Consider the following 21,117-nt stretch of genomic DNA (forward strand, 5'->3'; position numbering starts at 1 on the left):
ACGCACACACTGAAAGCCATTTCTCCAAGTGCAGTGTGCGTTCAAGTTAAAGCCATTCATCACTCCTGTCATCAGGTTTGATAAGAATTGATTGCCGACCGGTTTGTGTTCGTTTATATCGGTGGCGAGTCAGTCAGTCAGTCAGAGGTGAGAAAGGGCAGCCGCTCACCACGGCGGTGGCGAGGTCAGCTCCCAGAGAGGTCCAGCTCAGGATCAGCATCAGCACTCCGAACACCATCATCCTGCAGGGACACAAAGCAGCAGCAAGGTCGCAGTGAAACTCAGTACAAGTCCGTTCAGATGCAGATTAACTGGAGCCTCCGAGGACACGACGACTCAGTAAAGCTATTCATCCAAATAAATAACCGAGTGATTTGCAACACTTGACCCTCTTTCAGGTAGGTGAGTATTTTCCAATAATTAATCTATCTTATGGAGACAGAGTATTGTATTCTTATATGACATCGTTTGAAAACCAGGAAGTGACTCAGGCTTCGCATTTAAATGTGCGATAATTTACTTTTTGGCCACATGGTGGCAGCAGAAACAAGCAGTAATCAACAGACATATCAACACCTTTTAAGTAGATTATGGTCAATTTTGCAAATAATTGGAACAATCATTTTGGTCTCCACTCATTGAAAAATATATCATTTAGCGGGTAAATGTTGTGTCAAATGTTCTCCAGAATTACTTATACTACATTAATGACATAAAATATGTATTGTAATTGTTTATGCTGGACTTTTCATACAACATGAGGAAATAAATAGACATAATTGCCATAAACTGACGGAAAAAAAAAAAAAAACATTAACAATATACTCATAAACAAACATATACAAATCTTACAATGTGTAATCTTAAAAATGACTACAGTTATCACCGGGGAGAATCATGACACATCATAAGTCATTTTCTTGAAAGAAATGCTATTGAAAGGAAACGGCCTGAGTCCCGAGGGGAAGGAGTGCTGATCTCATCGGCCTGTCATCAACAGAAGAGGTCAGAGGTCACGTTCGTCTCCGTGGAGTCGATTCTGCAGCCTCGACAGACAGCTGCAGCAGCGTCACGGACCGAGGAACGAGCAGCGGCGCTCATCCGCTCCGTTGGTCTACATCTGATTACAGCCCCCCGGCTGGATGGGTGTTCCCGCACCCGTGAGGACATACAAAACAAATTTTTGGTTTTGTTTTACGGTGAGCTCCCCCCCTGACTTTCTCGCTTTCATCAGAAAATGACATCAAATGTACGTGACCATAGGGGTTGAAATCTCTGCAAACAGGGAAGCGGCGGTGTGTTCGTCTGGGTCTATACGGTGATAGAGAAGAGGATCGATTCCAATTTAAAGGATGACGACGGTCCTATCATCGATCAGGTCTCGTTAGGGTGAAATAATCTCCAGAAAATCAAATAAACTCCTGCTGATTCGACCACTGTGGCGCCTTCCAGACGCTCCAGCACGTCACCAGACTTTAAATATGACTTTTTTTCTCCATGCATGCTCACGCTCGAGGCCAGCCAACCCTCCAACACCTCCCCTGCTAATCCATTTCACAATGCATCGAGGAGATACCGAGCTCCCAACATTGAATTTACAAGCGACCACAGTCCTTTTTTCCTTTATCTTTTCCCTCTTTATATATATATATATATATATATTCCCTCGGCCGTCTCTCCGTCGTATCTTTTCAGTGCCGTCGACCTTGGTATCAGATTGTCTCCTTCCCTCTGTCTGACACGGAGCCTCTCACTGAGCCCCGACGCCGAATGATATAGGAAAGACAAGGAGGCTTCACACACTCCTAATCTTAATTTAAAATCGAAAAAGCAGAACTGATGCAAAAAGTTGCTCGACTGCCTGACTGGCTCAGTGTGGTTAACTGCAGTAATGTCTTTTTGCATCTGCATATGTTCCCATGGCAGTGTTTTCTTCCGAGAACAACATAGAATAGAGCCATTTCTGTTTCTTAAAAAGGTTTTAAGGGATACAAGAAAATATTTTCTGGCATTTTTCTTGTAAAATAATGAATATTAATAATGAAAGAAGTAGATAATCTGAGCAGAAGAAATTCCTGCTGGTCAAATCTAATGTCAACGCTAATGCTCTACGTACTTGTGTACTAACACTCACTATTTTGAGTGCGGAAGTGCGTTCACACTCAAGTACAGAAACATGCGGTGCACTTCAAGTGTCAGGATGATGCGCTCAAAACGATCCCAAAACAAAGGGATTTGGGGATTTTGCCAAGCTCGAGCCTATTTGACAGCGTGTTGTGCGACACACACATGAGCTACAAAACAGATACACAGAGTAACAGGAACTCGGGTGTAAATCCTGACGCAAAGCACATCAAGTGAAAAAAGTTGCCGTGGCCACTGAGCAGGGTGGATGATGCTGCAGAAAACGCATCCAGAGACGAGGTCAAGTCAGTGGGAATTAAATCAGAGCGGGGGAAGTGGAGTTTTCTTTTCAACTGAAACATCTCTGGCTGTTTACAGGCAGTCTGCGGGAAAACATATGGAAAGTAAAAAAGGGCTTTCTCGTCGCTACACAAACCATCATTATACTTCCTAATTAAAACTGAGTGAAATGAAAGTGATGTGACCTCAAAGCAGGATTGCAGCAGACCTGGGAACTCGCTGCCAATGCCAATTAGGGTGTTATGATAATCACGTCTCTCTCTCTCTCTCTCTCTCTCTCTCTGCTTCTAATTTTGGCTTCTGCATTGTGATTGCCATCTCTGAGAGCATCAGTGACTAATTTAGAAAGCACCTTATTATATCGTGTTTATGCGTCTTGAAGAAATCGGAGCAATTCTCTTGCAGATTGTGACGTTGACATCAGGAATTTCTTAATTATGAAGATAATAACGGCCATATGGTCTTTACTGAATTAATGAGTGTTTGGCTACTTTGATTTTTTTTCTTTCTTAACAAAACACTTATTATGTGTTTGTGAGGTAACTGCATACTTGTAAAATCCCTTGAGAGCCGTCAGCAATATTTTCAAATTTTGAAGAGATAAAGTTTAATAAATCATCAAACTACCCGCCTCTTACCCAAAACTGCGACCTGGATATTCAGGTCCTGTACTGGAGCTAACACTTCTGCTGACTCATTGAATATTAAAGAACTGTGTCATCTACGTCCATATGGATTCTGCACTTAGTCCACTGTGTTAGAAGGTCATTCATATTGTATATGTGCCAAAGTACAAAGGTCCGAGTACACTTCCCTGAGGCACTCCATAAATATATGAGACTTGGATGTTAAACTCCTTCTTTGAGACCAGATTCAAGCATTTTATTGCATTTAGGCCATACCAAGCAATATTTTAAATTCATATAAATCATATAACTGATGTGCAATATACCATATATCCTAAGAAATTTACAATTAACAAGGTATTTTTTTATGTGCAATAATTATGTTTTTTCTTTACATTTCACTGTATAGGTCAACGTGTATATATTTTGTGTGTATAGCTTGTTTGTTTGTGTGGAATTACACCTTGTTTTTAGTTTAAATTTTTTTTTTTTTAAATTTCTATTCTATTCTTATTTTATTGCATGCATATTTGTCTTTTTTTTCTTTCTGTGTACTTATCTTTTCCCACCTGTATTCTGAAGCTGTTGTGAAATCTAAATTTCCCCACTAATAAAGTCTTATCTCGTGAAAAATTTCTAAAAACCTAAATACCACTCATAGGATGCTGCTATACGTATTATCTGTGCAACTGTCCATACTTCAGTTATCTCCCCGATAGTAACGGATACATTGAATACATATGCTGTGACAGGAGCAACATATCTCCGGGGCTGTTTCCACCTTGCATCAACATGCGTCCCGGCCAGATCGGATCCCAGGTGGCCAGCTTTAAGCCGTCCGTTCCCACCTGGTCCGATGTGTGCCGGAAATTACACGAGATAAAGTAAAAGAAAAAAAAAGAAAAAAAAAAGTCAACCCAGAGGAGGCTTTAGGGAAACGAGCCTCATGTCTGTGTTTTAATTCACTAAACAGATGCTTTAGTTTGAAGTAAATCTCTACAGCTTTGTGTGCAGTTCAGCTGCGCTCGCAGAATCACGCAGGAGATTTTATCTGGTAACAAAAATAAATAAAAGAGGAGGAGGCAGAGAAGTTCTAGTAAACGGAAGAAAAAAACAACAACAAAAAAAGCCAAAACTAACAATCCTGCTGTAACGTGACGGTAACCCGTGGAAGAACCGGGTCAGAAACAAACAGGAGCTGCATTTCTTCTTTATTGATATTCAGATGACGTCAGCTGCGTAGTCTTCCAGTGTGGCCCGGGATGGATTGAGGACGCACTACGTCCACACCTCAAAGAGAAACACGGTGTCCCAGACCGCCTCCGTATGTGGTCTGATGCAGATCGGATGTCAAAGCGTCCACACCTGTACTTTTTGCTGACCACGTGCGATCCGATCTCACCGGGGACGCATGCTGAAGTCAGGTGGAAACGGCCCATCGGGTAACTCGGCTCCGTCTCGTGTCCCAGAAACTCCCGGTCATGTAAACTTTTTCGTTCTGAGCCTGCGAACTACTTCAGGCAGTCCAACGTGCGTTTTGTTGCCACACTCGCGCGACACACTCCCCTCGCTATAACAAACATCCAACGCACCCTTTTGATCAGGCGGACTTTAAGTCCCCCCCCCCCCCCCTCTCCTCCCGGAACACAAATTAAATGTATTGTCATTGAATATTTTGGCAAATATGTTCATTAAAAACCTTTCTTCATCATGTCCATAAAAGTGCAATTAAGTGGAAATAAGTAGTATTCAAAGCAAAATAACGATTAATGATTAAGAGGGTATGTTTGATATGTGCATCACTGAGGCGCGTGAGAGCAGAAGCAGACCTGAGTTGGGCTGCCTGAACTAGATTGCAGCCTCTGCTCCGTTTTGCTGAACTTTTACATTTTCCTCACATCTTCGGCAGTTTGAAATCTGGACATTCAAGGTTTCCTGAGCAGCGCAGTCCTCCCCTGTAAAACTGTTTATTGCTTTTCACGCGGAGCTACAGCTACCTGCTTGTTTTCTTGCTCGTATATTCTTTCTCATGACAACCTTTAATGATTCCCGCCGTCCAGCGAAGTGATTTTCCTCCGTCCTTTACTTGTACTTTTGGGGACCCGCGAGCGCTTGCAATCCATGAAGTTACGTTTTGAAAAGGGCTGATGCTGCGTTTTAAGAAACCTAATAGTTTCTGTGTAATGTACTCTGGTTTTGAGGTGCCAGTTTTCTGCCATCACCCCAGAAAAAAAATAAGTCCTTCAAAAAAAATACAAAAAACATCCAAATAAAAACTGCTGACAGCAAGCTTTAAGGGGTGTCGCTCGCTGTCTCACGTGCGGGTGTAACTCCTTGTCTGAGCTGTTACTGTGTGTCATGAAAATACACCCAGCCAGCCGGTTAGAAGTACAAGAAAGAGCCTGGTGGGTCCTCCAGAGTGTAATTTGCCTCCAACCACTTCCACTCTGCTGGAAGTGAGCATCCCCTCGGGAGCGCAGACATTCTTGACATGGGCTCATCTTGTGTGTGCTGAGGGTGGTTAAGAGGGTGGGGCGGGGGGGTTGATGGTTGTGGTTAGTGCAGCTCAAACCCTGAACTGACTGATTGAGAGAGACAGAAGGGTGCTCGGCTGAATGAGAGGAAGCTCGCGTGGATTTCATGCCCCGTGAAAGCTCCTCTACAGCAGGAAGAGGGAGAATAAAAAAACAAAAAACATTTATACTGTATCTACAATACAGTATTTGTTTACGTTCATCATCCGAGTATCATCTTTTAGTCAAACTTGTATTACGATGTGTGGGAGAGATTTTGTTTTCTTGTCACTTATAAAAATCAATAAAACATTACATGAAAAACAGCTAAAAATAAAAAGCTCAATAACTAATTACGAGCCATACAAAGCTCCAGTCGAGTACGTTGGCGTCTGTTTATCGGATGCGTTTCACGTCCAGAGATGATCAAAACAGGTCAAGTGTTAAACTGGAATAACAGTCTTCAGGAAGTTACATTGTTGATAACATCTAGTGGCTTCGCGCCGATCTCCTCCACAGCTCTCCGATCCAATTTGTCGAGCAAAGCCATTGAGACGGCAATCCACTCCGAGCAACTCTGGCCAACTGCCGGCAATGCTAAAAGGCAAGCGGTGAAATACGATGGTGCCGAGCGGAGCGGTGTTTGCACAGGGGTATGATACAGTGCTTAGCTGCCTTGTTCACAGGCGATTTCCCATGGGAAGAAAAGCCCCAAAACACTGCCTCAAACTCTCTCCACCTGCACCAACTTATACTTATTTGTCTCGTATTTTGTTCAAATTTATCAGATCTCTTCTTCCTGTACTGTATATTAGATCTTTGGCATGCATACTGCGTGGATTATTCTGTCCTTATGAATAAAAACCATCATTATTAGGTTAATGAGATGAGACCAGCTGCCTCTTAAATGCAGTTGGTTGCTTTGATACTTATGAATTAAAATAAACCCATCTAGGTGTGACTGGAAGAAAATATATATTTGTTCTGCTTTTGGTCATCAGAATAAATACGTAATAATAAAGTGTTTGATTAGGAGACGTGAGCTTTGTTCAATAAAGGGCACATTCAATTTTATGTATGTTAACATCTGGAAAAAAGGAATCTACATTTCGCTAAAAGCACATTTCTTTTTCTATTATAGCTCCCAGTTAGTTGTGATTAATCACCTCCCTCTCTCGTATCTGCTGCCTCTTTCCTCTCTGACTTTCCTTCCTGCACTGTGCAAGATAGAAAAATCGTACATTAAAATAAAATAAAAATGGAACTGCTTTTCTTGTGAAAAAAACAACAACACAAATACAACAACATATCTGTGTAAACAGCCCAGTTTTACAGGGCACATCGGACTCACGTGGTGAGCAGCCAGCGGGACTGCTTGGCCAGCCCCAGACAAGCCAGCAGGCAGATGATCAGGTCCAGGATGAGGAGCAGCAGGTAGGTCAGCCACCTGCAGGCACAGACAGACCGCAAAATTAAACTGCTGCTGCTGAATCCGTGCTTTGGCAAAAAAATACAGAGAGAAATCACAGTTTTATGAAATCTTTATTTTGTAGGTTTTGGCCATTATTCCTACCGATAATAATTACGTTGCGCTCGACTAGTTCAACAGTGCGTTTATGTGCCTGGAACGTGTAAGTTTGAGCCTCGATCTTTTAACATTATGTCCAAGAACATATTTTAGACTTTCTCTCATGGATAACGTTTTTTTAAAACAAGAAAATACTAGTTTTATGCCAACTCGTGGATTTAGCGTCGATCAGCCAATAGAATTGGAAAGCGAGGAACAGTTGTCATGGTAGCTGATTGATGCTTGGCTATAAATGTTAAACCTGCTTACTGTGGGCTATAGCTAACACTTCTGCAACATCAAATACCCAATGTTTTTTTTATATTTTAAGAGCTTTGAGTGGAAAATTGACCCCCATTATCGTTGTAAATTCTGCTGAATGAGTCAATTACTCTGGTGGTAATTATCTTATCATAACTTATCGAACTGTGGTCAAAACTACAGAAAAATAAAACCAAAGCTATACAATTTTTTTTTTTTTGTAATATTCCTTACAGTACATTTTTTTAGTAAACCTCTATGACTCAAAACGATGACTTGGCGAAAACAAGGGAAGAGTGTCCCACTTCCTTTCACCTCACCGGACACATGCAATAAGCTGTCACCTGAGGTGTGTGTAAGTGTGCGCTCACGCTCGAGGGTATACTCCGGTCCAGTTGCCCCTAAGTGGAACCATCTGTTCCGTGAACAGTGGCCAGTTTTCGACCGGACACAGCAAACCTGTCCAGATGGTTAATAATGAATGGGGTTCAAATCCATATGGCTGAATGTTTTACGCAGCGAGAACAAAAACTGTCGGGAGTCAGTTCACATCTATCAATCGAATCTATCAGCTGCTCTCCTCTATTCATTCATCTTTCTTTCTTTTTCCATTATTCATCCTGCACTCACTTCCACATCGCTTTGTGCAATCCTTTTAATTATTTCTTTTACTTCCCATCGACCTGTGTTTCCATCCCTCCACAGAATCCTTCCCACATCTCTCGTGCTCTCCTCAATGTTTCTCTCTTTCCCTCCCCCTCTCTGTCACCGTCTCTAATCTCTCTCTCTTCTTTCCCTTTCAGCCCTTTTTTCTCTGCCTTGCCCTTCGTTCCCTCACCGCCGCCGCCGCCACCACCACCACCACCACCAACTCCTTCTTCTTCTTCTTCCTTGCCTCATCTCGTGCTCTCTCAGCTGGGGGCATCAACGGGGGAGGTTCTCCGGGGACACCGGCAACCGTGTTTGTCTGCGTTTTTCTGATCCAATTAGTGTCTAACCAAATAAAGTATGGATACATGTGGGGGTGGGGTGGGGTGGGGAGGGACAGCAGAGAGCACATCCAAATGTGGTAGCTTCAGTGTACAAGGTCGATCCTCGACCTTCCTCGCAGAGAAGTTAAGGTTGTGAGCAATGTAGTTAAATGTTAGAAAGAAAGACGTTTGTCAAACTTTAGCTTGACGGTCACGTTGAAGAAAGATGTTCTGGTGAAAGCACCTTAAATTTCAAAGGTGGGCACATACATGTTTCTAATATCTCTTCTAGACATCAGTTTTTACTCTTTGGAAATTATAGTAATAAAAAACAATTAAAACTGTGAGCAGTGATATGCGGGCCCTCGCACGCTGCACGTCGGGGATCCAGCGGGTCGGGCCCGCCGGCTCCCCGACGTGCAGCGCACCAGGGTCCGCATATTCCCCCTTGCAGTTTTAATTTTTTTCTCGATCTCGTTCCTCATTCTTCTTTAAAAAAAAAAATTGCCTTTTTTTGGTCTTCAAAAACTCCCAACAACTTCAAAAAGTGACCCAAAAACCTTTCACGTTTAGGACGACATGCTATTCTATGACTTTTGGGTCACTTTTTGGCCGCCACGCCACGGGCACACCGATCGACGAAAACAAATTCTTATGATAACTTTTAATTCCAAACATGTTAAAAGTGAACAGAATAAATTTCAAGTCGGTCCGCCAAAATTTGTAGGAGGAGTTCATTAAAGTACAACGCGTGAATCGCCAAAAATGGCGGACTTCTTGTTGAGTTGACGTAATGGTGCGTTGGAATTTTTTGCACGTCTCGGTGTGATACACGTGTCCACCGAATTTCGTGCATGTAGGTAAATGTAGCCCCCGGGGCATGTGTTTAGGGGGTGCTAGCGAGCCATTAGAAGACCTCAAACCCCTTAAAGTACGTGAGCCTTGCAAAGCTTTAGTGCTTGTAGCGTAACGTGATGTCATGTTTTCGTGACTCAAACAAACTCAAACACTGTGTGAGTGCGCTGAAGACACCGAGACAACAACACTTCAAACACATGTAAGCACACACACCCGACCGCAAGCACACGCACACGCACACACACACACTATTTGTTTGGGTGAAGCGGTGATAATGAGTCCATTAACATCTCGCAGTGTCTGGCTGTCTGCTCTTCGTCTGCCTGCTCTATTAGCGCGGAGCTACGTGGGGTATTATTGAGTTATCGGCCGAGCGGAGGAGTCACATTACAGATCAATAGAAACCCACCAGCCTGTCTGCTGCTGCAGACTCCACAGAAACACCACCGAGTGAGAGTTTAACGGTAATGAGACGAGGGCCTCGGATAACAGCCCTTAACATACTGTAATTGTTAGCCGCCGTACTCTATCTTTAGCATCTACACTTAACATGTCTGGTTGATGCAACGATTGCGAAAGATTTAATAGGACGCTTTTATTTTGAAACTTCCCACAGAACTGTGTCTGCACAAGGGAGTTTTTAATTCACATACATGGCTGATGCACTCATACATTATTTCATCCCATCCAATTAAATATCATGTGATATATTCAGGTCATAACGTGCTGACTGTAACTACCTGCACATGAATTATCTATCCCACCGCGTCTTCGAATTGATACCATGAACTTGAGTGTATTTGCATTTCCAGGAAGCAAATAAATCTATATTTGAACTCCATTTGTAATATTTATGCATGATATTCATGAATATATCATATGTCTTGCCTGGTGTGCAGCCATTTTCGTTCGTGCTTAGATGTCCTCTCCAAGATAAATCATCACTATGTATAAAGATGCAACTTGTTCCCCAGTCGGCTTACAATTTGCATGTGTAAATTTTGCATCCCATAAAATCCCTTGAAAACATTCACGGCAACAAAAAAAACAAAAACACATTTCATGTTTTTGAGGAAAATTGACGGATGGTGACATTTTTGGTGGTTTTCTCTTCCTGTTTAACCTTTGAAATGGTGACGTCACCGACGCTGTGAGTAATCAAGTCCGACGCGCGTCATTTCTCCGCTCCTCACCTGTAGTACTCGATGTTTGCCGTTTGATCGGCGACGGATGCCAGGTCCACTTGCGCCTCCTCCCAGTCGGGCAGGCCCAGCAGCTGTTTGATCACGTTGTCAGCCATCTGCTGCATGAACTGCAGCGTCTGCACGTAGTCGCCCCGCGTGGCGAAGATCTCATCCAGCCTGGCGAGGTGCTGGTGCAGGCCGCTCTTCATGGATCCCATGGTGCCGGACACCTGGAGGGCACGAGAGGAGGAGAGGGGGATGAATGGGAGAGGAACACCGAGTACAGTTACAGGTGTCGGCCTGAAAAAGAAAGAATATGGATTGCGTGAAATTAAATTAGATAAGAGTTTAATTTTTCAAAATCAGTCGGGGATGTAACTTAATCTTTAATCAACAAAAAAAAATAATTCCAAAACAGTTAGTTTGTGGTCGTGCCATCGACTCCTGGAAATGTCATTTATTTACTTTGTTTATTTAAATTCATATTATTAGTCTCGTTTCCAGGTTAAAATGCACAGAGAATATTTAAACTGTTTAATCACATGCAGGAAAGATCTCTAAATTAGGTATGGATCATCATTTTCAAATCATTGACTCGTACAAAATTTGATAGTGTATATAGTATAGACTTTTGTCCTGTCATAAAGAATATACTCATTTGCCAGAAGGTGGCGTTAATGCACCTAAAAGCTATTTGCCAGCCGCCATTGTCCAACAAAAGAAGAAGATGAAGCACACGAGACTATCAGGCTCCGGTAAAATGTGTGCTGGCATATTCGGTTTTTCGGTGCAAACAGGGGAAACATACAAAGACTCAACAGTGGTCAAATAGAAATAAAAGTAAACTGCATTGCAAACCACGGCAGGTGTAGCTAGCAGATCATCGGTCTCCCAAAGGTATCACGGATCAACAATCAGTGCCTGGATTTGTCTTCGAATAACATTTCAAAACCTCCCAGCAAATATCAAATAGACATTTTTCTTGGAGTACCAATCCCTTCTCTAAAAATAGAAGTCTTCTGTTGCTTGATGCGAAACATTCAACCATCCAGTCAACAGCTGCTGCTGCGGAGCCGCTCACAAGTTACACTGGAGGTGTCCTCCGGAAACAGCTGTGTGTTTGCTCAAGCCTCCTTTCCGGCCTCTTCTTATGACTTGCATTGTCCTCTTGAGCTGACACTGGGAAAATCAACATCAAATTCGCCTTCCTGTGTGTATTGTTATACAGACAAACCAAGTCCTCTTCAGCATGTGTGAGGCTTCATAAGTTTACATCAAATAAAGCAGGAATACAGCAAAGCAAAGGACATTCCCAGCAGCCTCACCGTTTGCCCTGTTAAGGTTACTGCATCAATACTAATGCTACACTTCCTGTTGCCGTTTCAAATTAAAAGCCATCTCATGTTTCAAAATACAAAAACCCTTCATTTCTGACCAAGGCTTTTATTGTGAAAAATGTGCAGAACTTGTTGTGATGGCAACTGGACAACAATATTTAAAATGAGTAATACAGAACAACTGTTAAAAATAGCAGGATTATATTGTCCACTTCATGGAGTTAAAGTGATAAAAATATACGTTATTGGCTATTGTATGTAAACTCGCCACCGTATGAGCAGTGGTTACGCAACCTTAAAAAGGAGCCACGACTTAACACGAGTACTCGGGCGTCTCGGGTGCATTCGGGTGCTTCGACCAATAGCACGACACCACTGCTTAAAGCACCCCTCTGCATCGACCTCGGAGAGCTGCTATGGTCTCTTATTCTTGATCATAGAAATTGTATCCATTTAAAACCAAAACCAAACCGCTAATAAGCACGTGGCAGGTAACGTAACTGGTCACAAGGTACCACTCTAGTAACAGCAAGGCACATATTTAACCATTTAACCAGCATAAATACTAGTTTGAACAGAACACAATGTTTTTCTTTTAATCCCCCGTCTTTCTACTTTCCGAGCACTGAGCCGAGCACACACAGCGTGTTGGGTGTCTTTGCCTAACTTTTTGTCTGTGGAAAAAAAACAAAAAAAAAAAACGGGCCAAAGGTGAGGTTATCTTAAACATGAGGCTGGTCTGTGCTGCCAATCAGCAGCAGAGCACAGAAAGAGGTGTGTGCTCGGCTTGGAAAGCAGCCAAAGAGAACGAGAGAGAGCCCAGAGGTGAAGTAAGGTGGAGTAGTAGGTCTGCCGGTTCTGCTGTTGTTTGTCAGATTGTCTGCCGAATTGACACCTCGCTAATGAATCCGAGAGATTGTTTACCTGTTAAAGCCCCCATAATCACGCAGCTCCTTAATCCATTCCCCAGGAGGAAGAGCGATCCTCTGAGGTGAACAACAAACCAAACTACACAGCCAGGCTCGTTCACTGCGAGTACGTCCTGTACAGGCGGTACCCATCTTCTCGGGCGTAATTACTGTGCGCTTCGCTTGAAGGAAGAAGTTGTTTATGGGGAAATGGCATTCACACAGACATCCTGCTATTTGATAATTAAAAAGGGAAATAAATGCTCTCATTCAGCTCTGGGTACTTGGCATTCACAAGACAGACACCTCATATTGTTGCCGGTGTTTGTCGAGGCACTGGGCTTTTTCTGAAGCCGAGACCAGGAGAGCTGGGGTGGAAGTAATTAGTCGGGTTGGCATTCAACATTTGGCCCCAACTGGACGGCCTGTGGAGGAGCCGAAGCGAAGAGGAAAGAAAGAAAAGCCTAACAAGATTGACTCAATATGGTGTGCTGAATTTTCAAAAAATATTTTCACAAAACATTCATTTGTGGTTGTCACTCTTAAAAATTTTGTTTTTTCTTTCATCAAGAGAAAAATTTCGCACGAAGTTTCACCCACAGATCACATTTTAATGAGAATGTCTTGACCTGTGTGGGATTTTTCTTATTTTTGCTGTTCAAGTCGAACAATGTATTATATTGGGTGCTCTGACTATCCAGATAAAAAAAAAAACAGACACAAGAGGAACCAGCTGAATTTTGTATAACTTCTTCAAAATTTTAGATAAATGAAAGTTGGACAAAAACATAAAAACAGAACTTCAAACCTTTAACTTCTTAACTGAGCATAAACAGTTGTGAGCATATTTAATCGCTCTTGGTTCAGTTTGTTTTCCTTGTCTGTGTACTTAATTCTGCGTTTTTCTACTTTATGACGTTTGTGCAAATATTCATCCCGTTCTCATTCAAACACCGACGTTTTATTAAAGCCGCTGGCGTCACAGAGAGTTTCTCTGTGGTGTCGGCATCGTGACCAGCTGGGTTGAAGGAGGAGGTCATGTGACAGAGAATAAATAGTTACAAAATCCGTGTATGCAGGAGGTGAGGGGATGGTGGGATTGAACAAACACAGGCCTTTCCTCCGTGAGACAGGCGTTCGAGTCCGTGAGAAAGCAAACGTCAATGTGGATTTCTATAAAGTGACATAACATATTTAACTTTATTAGTACAAACAGCTTCACGTTACTAATGTAAAATTAGAAGTCGCCTTGTGCGCATCTCTGAGACACCAGCAGGCTGTGGCATAACAATCGGACATCTGGAGTGACAGCAGGTTGAAATGTTGCATATTGTGACGTAAAACAGCAAGAACATAATCAAATATAGTAAAAATAGAGAAACATGGTCTTGTGTTCAATGTAGTCTAAATTGATCAAATAATCTACATTTCATATTTCAAGCCAATATGTATAGACAATATCACAAAAAAACAAACACGAATAAATGACTCAAATATGTGGATTGTGTATATGATAATGCGGCCAATTTATTCAGTTCTATTTTTACATCTGCAGGCACACACCACATCATGCGTCAGCACGGCGCCAGTGGACCTGTGGAGTTTATTCCAAGGAGGAGGGAGATACGCATGAAAGGAGCTAACAAGTATTTCACACTGTTGCCTTCAACACAAGGAGGCATACAGCCAAATGAGTTAAACACTGGTATCGGGTGGACATCGTATTGGCTGATACTCAAAGCCCAAGCATCGAAATTGAAAGTCAGACAAATACAGATTGCCGCAATTATCACTTCGATTGACTCGTCATGGCGTGTGAATTACTTGGTACGATCACGTCTGAATCCAACGCACAGTGGCTTCGCCATTTACAGGAACCCGCAGAGACAAGCCGCCACGAGATCCCATTGAAGGCCCCGTGGCGCTCTGCAGTTCGTTTATCTGATCGCTCATCGATACATCTTCCACCTCGGACCGAGCAGATGAAATCGCAGATGAGAAACAAAAGCATGCATCTGATCCTTTTCCTCCCGCGTGAGGATGTTATCTCAAACGCCCCGGGGGAGAGAGTCCACGCAGTTAATCTCTCCTTCGTCTTTCGGTCTGATCCTCTCGCGGTGTAAAGAGATCTGCGCCGATCAACCGAGATGCGATTCCCCAGTCTTCTTCGCAGTCTTTATCTCAGCCTGATGTTTTGAGGGCACGGAGAGGCATTTCCTGCCTCGCATCTCCTCCAAACAAACAATTTACAGTGGCGTGTGGTCGGCGCGGAGCTACTTCAACTGTGGGATATTCATTTCTATGCGCCGGAGGGCAAACAACAAACAAACAAACAAAGCAAATATGAGAAACCACAAGAAATGACACGACAGTGACAAATGACACAAAAGCCTTGGGCGGAGGGGGAGGGGGAGGGGTGACATTGTGCTGTCAAATTTCAAAATGTAGATTCTAGCTTGAGGAGAAGGAAGCGGACACAGATCAGTGGGCATTTTTGTGCAGGTTCCCGTTCCCATGAAGGTTTATTCATTTTGAAGCCCTGAAGCAGTGTTTGGACAGGAGCCATGATCACGAAATCTTTTGTATTTATGAATTCCATCTTTCACATTGGCTTAAAAATCAACCCCTGTGCCTGCTGGGAAAACCTGTATCTTCACTTGAACTAAACACTTGCAGTAGACACAGAAAACAATTATATTACTGAACGATAAATCACATCACACCGTGTGAAAGTTAATGCAGTGTGATCAGGATTGGGAATTGACTCTCTGTTCAGGTACCTTTTTGCATCTTGCCCACAACATTAAAATAGTAACTCTTGAGTTTTTAACAGAATACAAATCCAACTCAATCTCTTTGGATCTTCATCTTTAGGACTGTTGGGGCTGCTGCAGAGCCTCGGAGGAGGTGATGCCTCCTTGATGAGGCAGCTACGAGCTCCAAACAGACTCAACCCCTCCAGAGAGTGTCCGTCTTTGAGTTGAAACGTGTAAACATGAGAGCAATGTAGGTTTTTGAAAGCTGTGAATTACACTCGAAAGACTGGCGGCAGACACAGTTTTTTATTTGTGAATTTTTGCTGCTTGGATCTAAGTTTTGTGTTTTCCTTTTAAAAACTCGTACTACTACTGAGCAAGCATCCCACCCCAAAAAAAACAACAACACTCGCTACGTACTCGTAATCGCTTTATAGCAAACGATAGGATAAGATATAGGATTTAGATCTTTTCCTGGCTCTAACTCATCGTGTCTGCTCGATAGCGGAGAGCGTTTCTTCAATTAAAATTGAATGCGGGAGCTAGAGCGTGAAATGGAACATGGTTCTGAAGTGCCTCGGCAGCTCGGTCTCAGCCGAAGATAGAGGCCGTCTTCACCGCTGGGTAACCAAACGCAACAGAACATCTCTTTGAAAATGTATCTCCTTTTTCTGTTAGCCACTCGATAAGAGGTTCTCCTGTAGAGTGACTTGGAGGTGTTTACGGGTTTGTTGAAGAAACAACCAGGGTGCAATAAATCAAAGCTTTTGGCAAACCAATGGTCCGCACAGCAAACATTGTTGACGAAAGGATGGAAATAAGATCATGTAAAGTTCTCTTATATACAACCACATGAGAGAAGTTATGACAACTCAGAATTTCTGCGGTTTAGTTCACAAGAGAGCGAAGGTTCAAGCAGAGTTGAGCGGGAAGCGGTTTGGGCACCGAGACGACCTCTGGCTCGTCGTCAGGACTTTCCCCTCGACTTTACAGGGCTGCCCATCTAGCCATGTGAGAGGGAGGAAGTTGGATAAAGAGCCTCTTAGTCACACCTCAACTGGAGCGCACACGCCTGCGCAAGTACACAGCAAATTCACATCTTTGGAATAAACTCTCTCCCGAGTTCAAATCTGCTCTTTTTGCTTGTACATGTGAGACCATTGAATACGCTCTCAAGCAGAGTGAAAGGAACTCTTTTCTTGGAGTTGATTTTGAACACTTTTCAGGAGTTGAACTTGAAGTCTTTGTTTCAGTCTTTGCTGTGATTATAGTCTGAAAAAACCTGTTTGCTGGAAGGTTCCCCTGGACACACTAAAGTGTGATGAGTGTTTGTTTGGAAATGCAGTTCCAGTAATGGCGGTGTTTGTAGAGCTAAATGAAGCAAATATATAGGGACTGAAGCCGGAGAAAGAATAATGCCAAAATGATTTGTCGAGGGCAAAGACATTGTGGCCTCACTGCCAAGGGGAAATGGGAAAAGCCTAATCTTTGTTGTTTCCAGCTTGATGAGCTGTGGCGCACAACATACATCATGTGATGGTCAATGCCAATTGGCTCCCCCAGTCGTTTCAAAATGGACCCAAGGTCGACGCTCATTGGGGTGCAATGACTGGAAACAATCCTCGATGGACCGTGTCCAGACCCCATCGATTCACATGCACAAAGTGAATTTGGGTCTGGTGATACCAGGCAAAAGCTTCATACCACAGTGAAAGAAACAGGTTTAATATACCAGCTAAATGACAGTCCTATATCCAGTAATGAAGCGAGGTGGACCCTCCCACCGCCGCCTGTACAACAAAGAATACATGAAAGAACGTAAACACTTCAGGCTCCGAGTGTCGTGGTGGCGACATCAACAGGAGAAATATGATACTGAGCTATTATCAATGCCGATTCAGTGGCCATGAACGTACTGTCTAACTCACAAAGATGTGTCCTGTTGATCTCACGCTCTATTCTTCTACTTCTTCGAGAAATGCCATTTCTCAGAAATGTTTGTTCTGGTCTGAACAGAAATCCGAACACGCATTTACACAGACGGAAACCTGGATGTGTGGAGTCGGAATGTTTTCTGAGTTCCTCCATCACCAAACACAAGTAGGTTGAATATCAGGCTCTTGATGCTCTTTTAAATTCTAGCCAAGGAAAGTCATTCAATCCTCGTCTGGTATAATTAATAGCTTGTTATTTTGTATCATTATAAAAATCTTGGTGTGGAAATATGCATGTTTGTCATTATGTAGTTGGACCAACATCCAAACTGTGTTTGAGCTCCGGCCAAATGCTCGCAGTGACTGACCCAGACGTCGACCTCATCCTCAGGGTAAGCGCTCGCTGCCAAAACTTCTCACAACACCCATCTCCAAACAATGGAGTTATTATTAGAGCGGCTAAACTCTTCAAATGTCACATCAGTCCCGTTACAGCGTAGAAAAAGCATCTCAGTTGGCCGGTGTCCAGATTTAACAGCCCCGTTCGAAAGTAAACGTGAAGCAAAAGTCGTGCTTTCTTTCATTCACATTCTCACCGAGTGTTTCTGTGTTCATGAACACATCATAAGCATTTATTCCAGACCGTAACTAATCAAGGTCTTGACAGTAAAAAGGCATCTACCGACAAAGAGTCCGACTTCCTTCCTTTTCTCTCTCCTTCCGTGAGCTAACTCGCGTCTAAACTCTCATGGAGCTGGTGCTAAAAGGTATTTGTGTGGGCCAAAGGGCAGTGAAGCCTCCGTCAATGATTTCAATACCGATTCCAATTCCCGACTATGCCAATCAGACGGGCTAGCACTGCTCCTTGTTCCTCCCAATCAAAGGGCTTTGTCTCCTGCGCTCATGGTTGATTAGGTGGGGGGAGACCGGGAACTGTGTGTGGCACACTGGGTTCTTTGTCCTGCTTGAGAATTAGACTCCTTAAGAGTCTATAGCGGCGTGCAATGAACTCACTCATGCACACAACACACAACACGCACACACACACACATAGGAAAGCGCACTCACGCGTATAAGATGCTAAAATAAAGGCCACCATGTCCAATTATGTGTCTGCACGATTTCACACGTCGCGGGGGAAACACGCTGAATAGCTTTCAGATGAGCTATATGTTAATGATTTCTCACCTCGTTGCTACTATGATTTTTTTTAGGTGTGAATGTGCGAACCAGTATCACGGCAAAGCGTGAAATTGTCACGCCCGTCCGCTACAGCAAAAACGTGAGATAACCACGCATTGGTCTTTTTAGGCGTGAAAGTTGCACGTTTTCCTGGAGTGGACGAAATGCATGCTTTAAGCAAATTTACCGGAAAATGAAACTTTTTGCAAAAACACGTGGTTGGGGTTAGTGACCAAAAAAAAAAAAAAAAACATGATTGGGGAAAAACGTCGTCACCCACTGGATCCGAGACACATTGTGCCGCATGGCAGTCTGTGATTATGCGATGGGATCATGTGACCTAGGTTACATGACATATGCCTGTGTTGAAGTTTCACGCTTACAAAACGTGTGACTTTCACGCCTAGACAGCGCAAAGCGTGCCTGTGTCACGTTTTGTTGTAGTGGACATGCGTGTCTATTTCAAGCTTTGCCGTGACACTGGGTTGGAATGTGGCTGTCCAAGATGAATGGAAACCCATCAGTGAAGATCAATCCATACAAAAGCCAAATGGATGCATCTCTCTCTCTCTGCATTACAGCAATACAAGCCTAACATGTTGGATATATTGGTGAAATGCACTCAATCAAAAACGGCTAACATGACGATGGTTTGCACTGGCCTGTTAATGCACGTCACGTGAGAACTAATCTCGACTGACTAACAAATACACCAACCGACATCTTCCGACATCAGAAGTCACCGACTTCTTCCATGTCTCCTCTTTGAATTATTTATAAAGTGCATCTATCAGATTCAGGCAGTGAAGAACTATTCTCTATTTAAATCGGTTTTCTCGCTAAGATGTCCAAACATGCCACGAAGCAGCGCTGCAGTGCGAGCGCCGTGGGCCCCGCGCCCTCTCAGCGCAGTATTTATTACCGAGGCCATGTTGAGTCACCGCACCGAGTGGCTCACATACCACCACATTAATCTCCATTAACACAGATGGAGACTTAATCCCTGCTGGTTTGAAAACAAGTCAGCAGCATCTCGCGGCCTACGCTGACACCGTCACAGTGCCGGTCGCACACATCGTCGAGGCGACAACACGCGGCTCAGGTTTACGAACATTGACATCCATCAACCTATAAAAAGCAACGGCACATATTGGTCCATTGTTTGGAATGAAAAATGAAATGATTGGGGTTTTCCATTTTTGTGTTCTTAAATTCAACACTCTTGACAAAAATATTGAATTCATTTGGTTTTGTGCCGCTAATGAAAACGAGGTATTTTTAATGCCGAAGGTGAGGAAGGCCGTGACACCGGACACGGTATCCTCCAGTGGACTGACTGGTGCGTTACAAAATCTGGTGTGATATCGGGTTACAGAGGAATGATAGAAGGCTTATGCGTTGCTGCGTTTTGAACCTTTTTTTTTTTTTTTCATCGTTTTGAGATTAAGCAGGTCAGGTCATGAATAATTTTCCTTTCAAGTTTTGAAATGAGTCTTTGGGGAGTCGACTCGAACTTCAAAATCATGCTCAAGATGATCCTTTTTGTGACTCAATCACAGGGTCAAACGTCCAAAGCACCGCTCTGACGACTACACGCCGCTATAGGTTGACAAAGTTCAGTCACACACACGGTTGACAGGTATGTTTAGTTCAAATTTAAATCGCAACTTTTTCTTCTTCACTAAACTGGAGAAAAATGCCTCATCACTGCAGCAGCGAGCTCCGTTTGGACGCCCCGGTCACGGGCAGGTAAAAATAGAAAAAACAACCACGTGGCCCACGGGTACTGAGCTAAAGTGAGCAGAAAGAGGACACAGGGCGACTTTGTTTTGTGCTGTGGCCGCAGAGGCCGGGAGGAAGGTGGAGCCGAGCGGGTGAGCGGGTGCTGTGTTTCTGACTGCGAGGGCAGAGTTTGTGTGCGGAGAGGCTGTCGATTTGTGTGGTGGTAAAAAGGTATAAAAAGACCATAAAAAAAAAAGAAGAAAAAAAAGCATTTAAAAGGAATGCGAAATTCAGTCCTCTGGGCTTTCCTTCCTCTCCTGAGTGTGTTTGTGTAAATACATCCCGAACGGCATTTCTGAAGCTTCCACCCGAGCGGTTTGTTTGTTTCCTGCTGTATGGGTCACTGATTTATAGACCGTATGATGTTTATTTTCACGAATGAAAACGTGATGCCACCTGATTCATGCGCAGGAGACATTCGTCGTGCGACACCAGCAATGATGAGGGCTGCGTTTCACCTACCAGACTGTCCACACCGCCCAGCGTGTGATTGGCGTTGTACAGGGAGTAGGTCAACTGGTATACGCCGTCGTTGGTCTCGCTGTTGCCATAGAAACCCACACCCACGGCGACGCTGCAGAGAAAAAGAGGCACGGGGGGGGGACAGGTGAGCCTTTGATAAATTAATGAGCGCGGCTTGGCTCGTACGTTATGTTTGTCCAGAGTGATGTTTCTCTTTTTTCCCCGTGGTTGTCACGTTCAAAGTTCGCCGGCTTCAAAGCCGTTATTAGAAGCTCAATTCAGACATTAAAGCAGAGCGACCAAAACATAACATTTTTCTTTCTGTTCTGAAACAACCTTGATGTCCTGCAGG

General features: G+C 43.4%; 1 protein-coding gene across 2 annotated transcripts in view; it reads right to left on the bottom strand.

The window, feature by feature from the left end:
• Positions 1 to 21,117, bottom strand: part of ttyh2 (tweety family member 2) — a 54,826-nt gene that overhangs the window by 11,516 nt on the left and 22,193 nt on the right. For both annotated transcript variants that reach the window (XM_069160204.1, XM_069160205.1), the window contains exons 3-6: positions 20,766 to 20,877; positions 10,414 to 10,634; positions 6,915 to 7,010; positions 170 to 242 (exon numbers count right to left, since the gene is read on the bottom strand). In XM_069160204.1, coding sequence (XP_069016305.1) covers positions 170 to 242; positions 6,915 to 7,010; positions 10,414 to 10,634; positions 20,766 to 20,877 — 502 coding nt within the window. The remainder of the gene's footprint in view (positions 1 to 169; positions 243 to 6,914; positions 7,011 to 10,413; positions 10,635 to 20,765; positions 20,878 to 21,117) is intronic.

This window comes from Embiotoca jacksoni, unplaced genomic scaffold, assembly GCF_022577435.1.
Source record: "Embiotoca jacksoni isolate LCO1_2020_lvr unplaced genomic scaffold, fEmbJac1.0.p SCAF_26, whole genome shotgun sequence".
NCBI classification, from domain to species: domain Eukaryota; kingdom Metazoa; phylum Chordata; class Actinopteri; family Embiotocidae; genus Embiotoca; species Embiotoca jacksoni.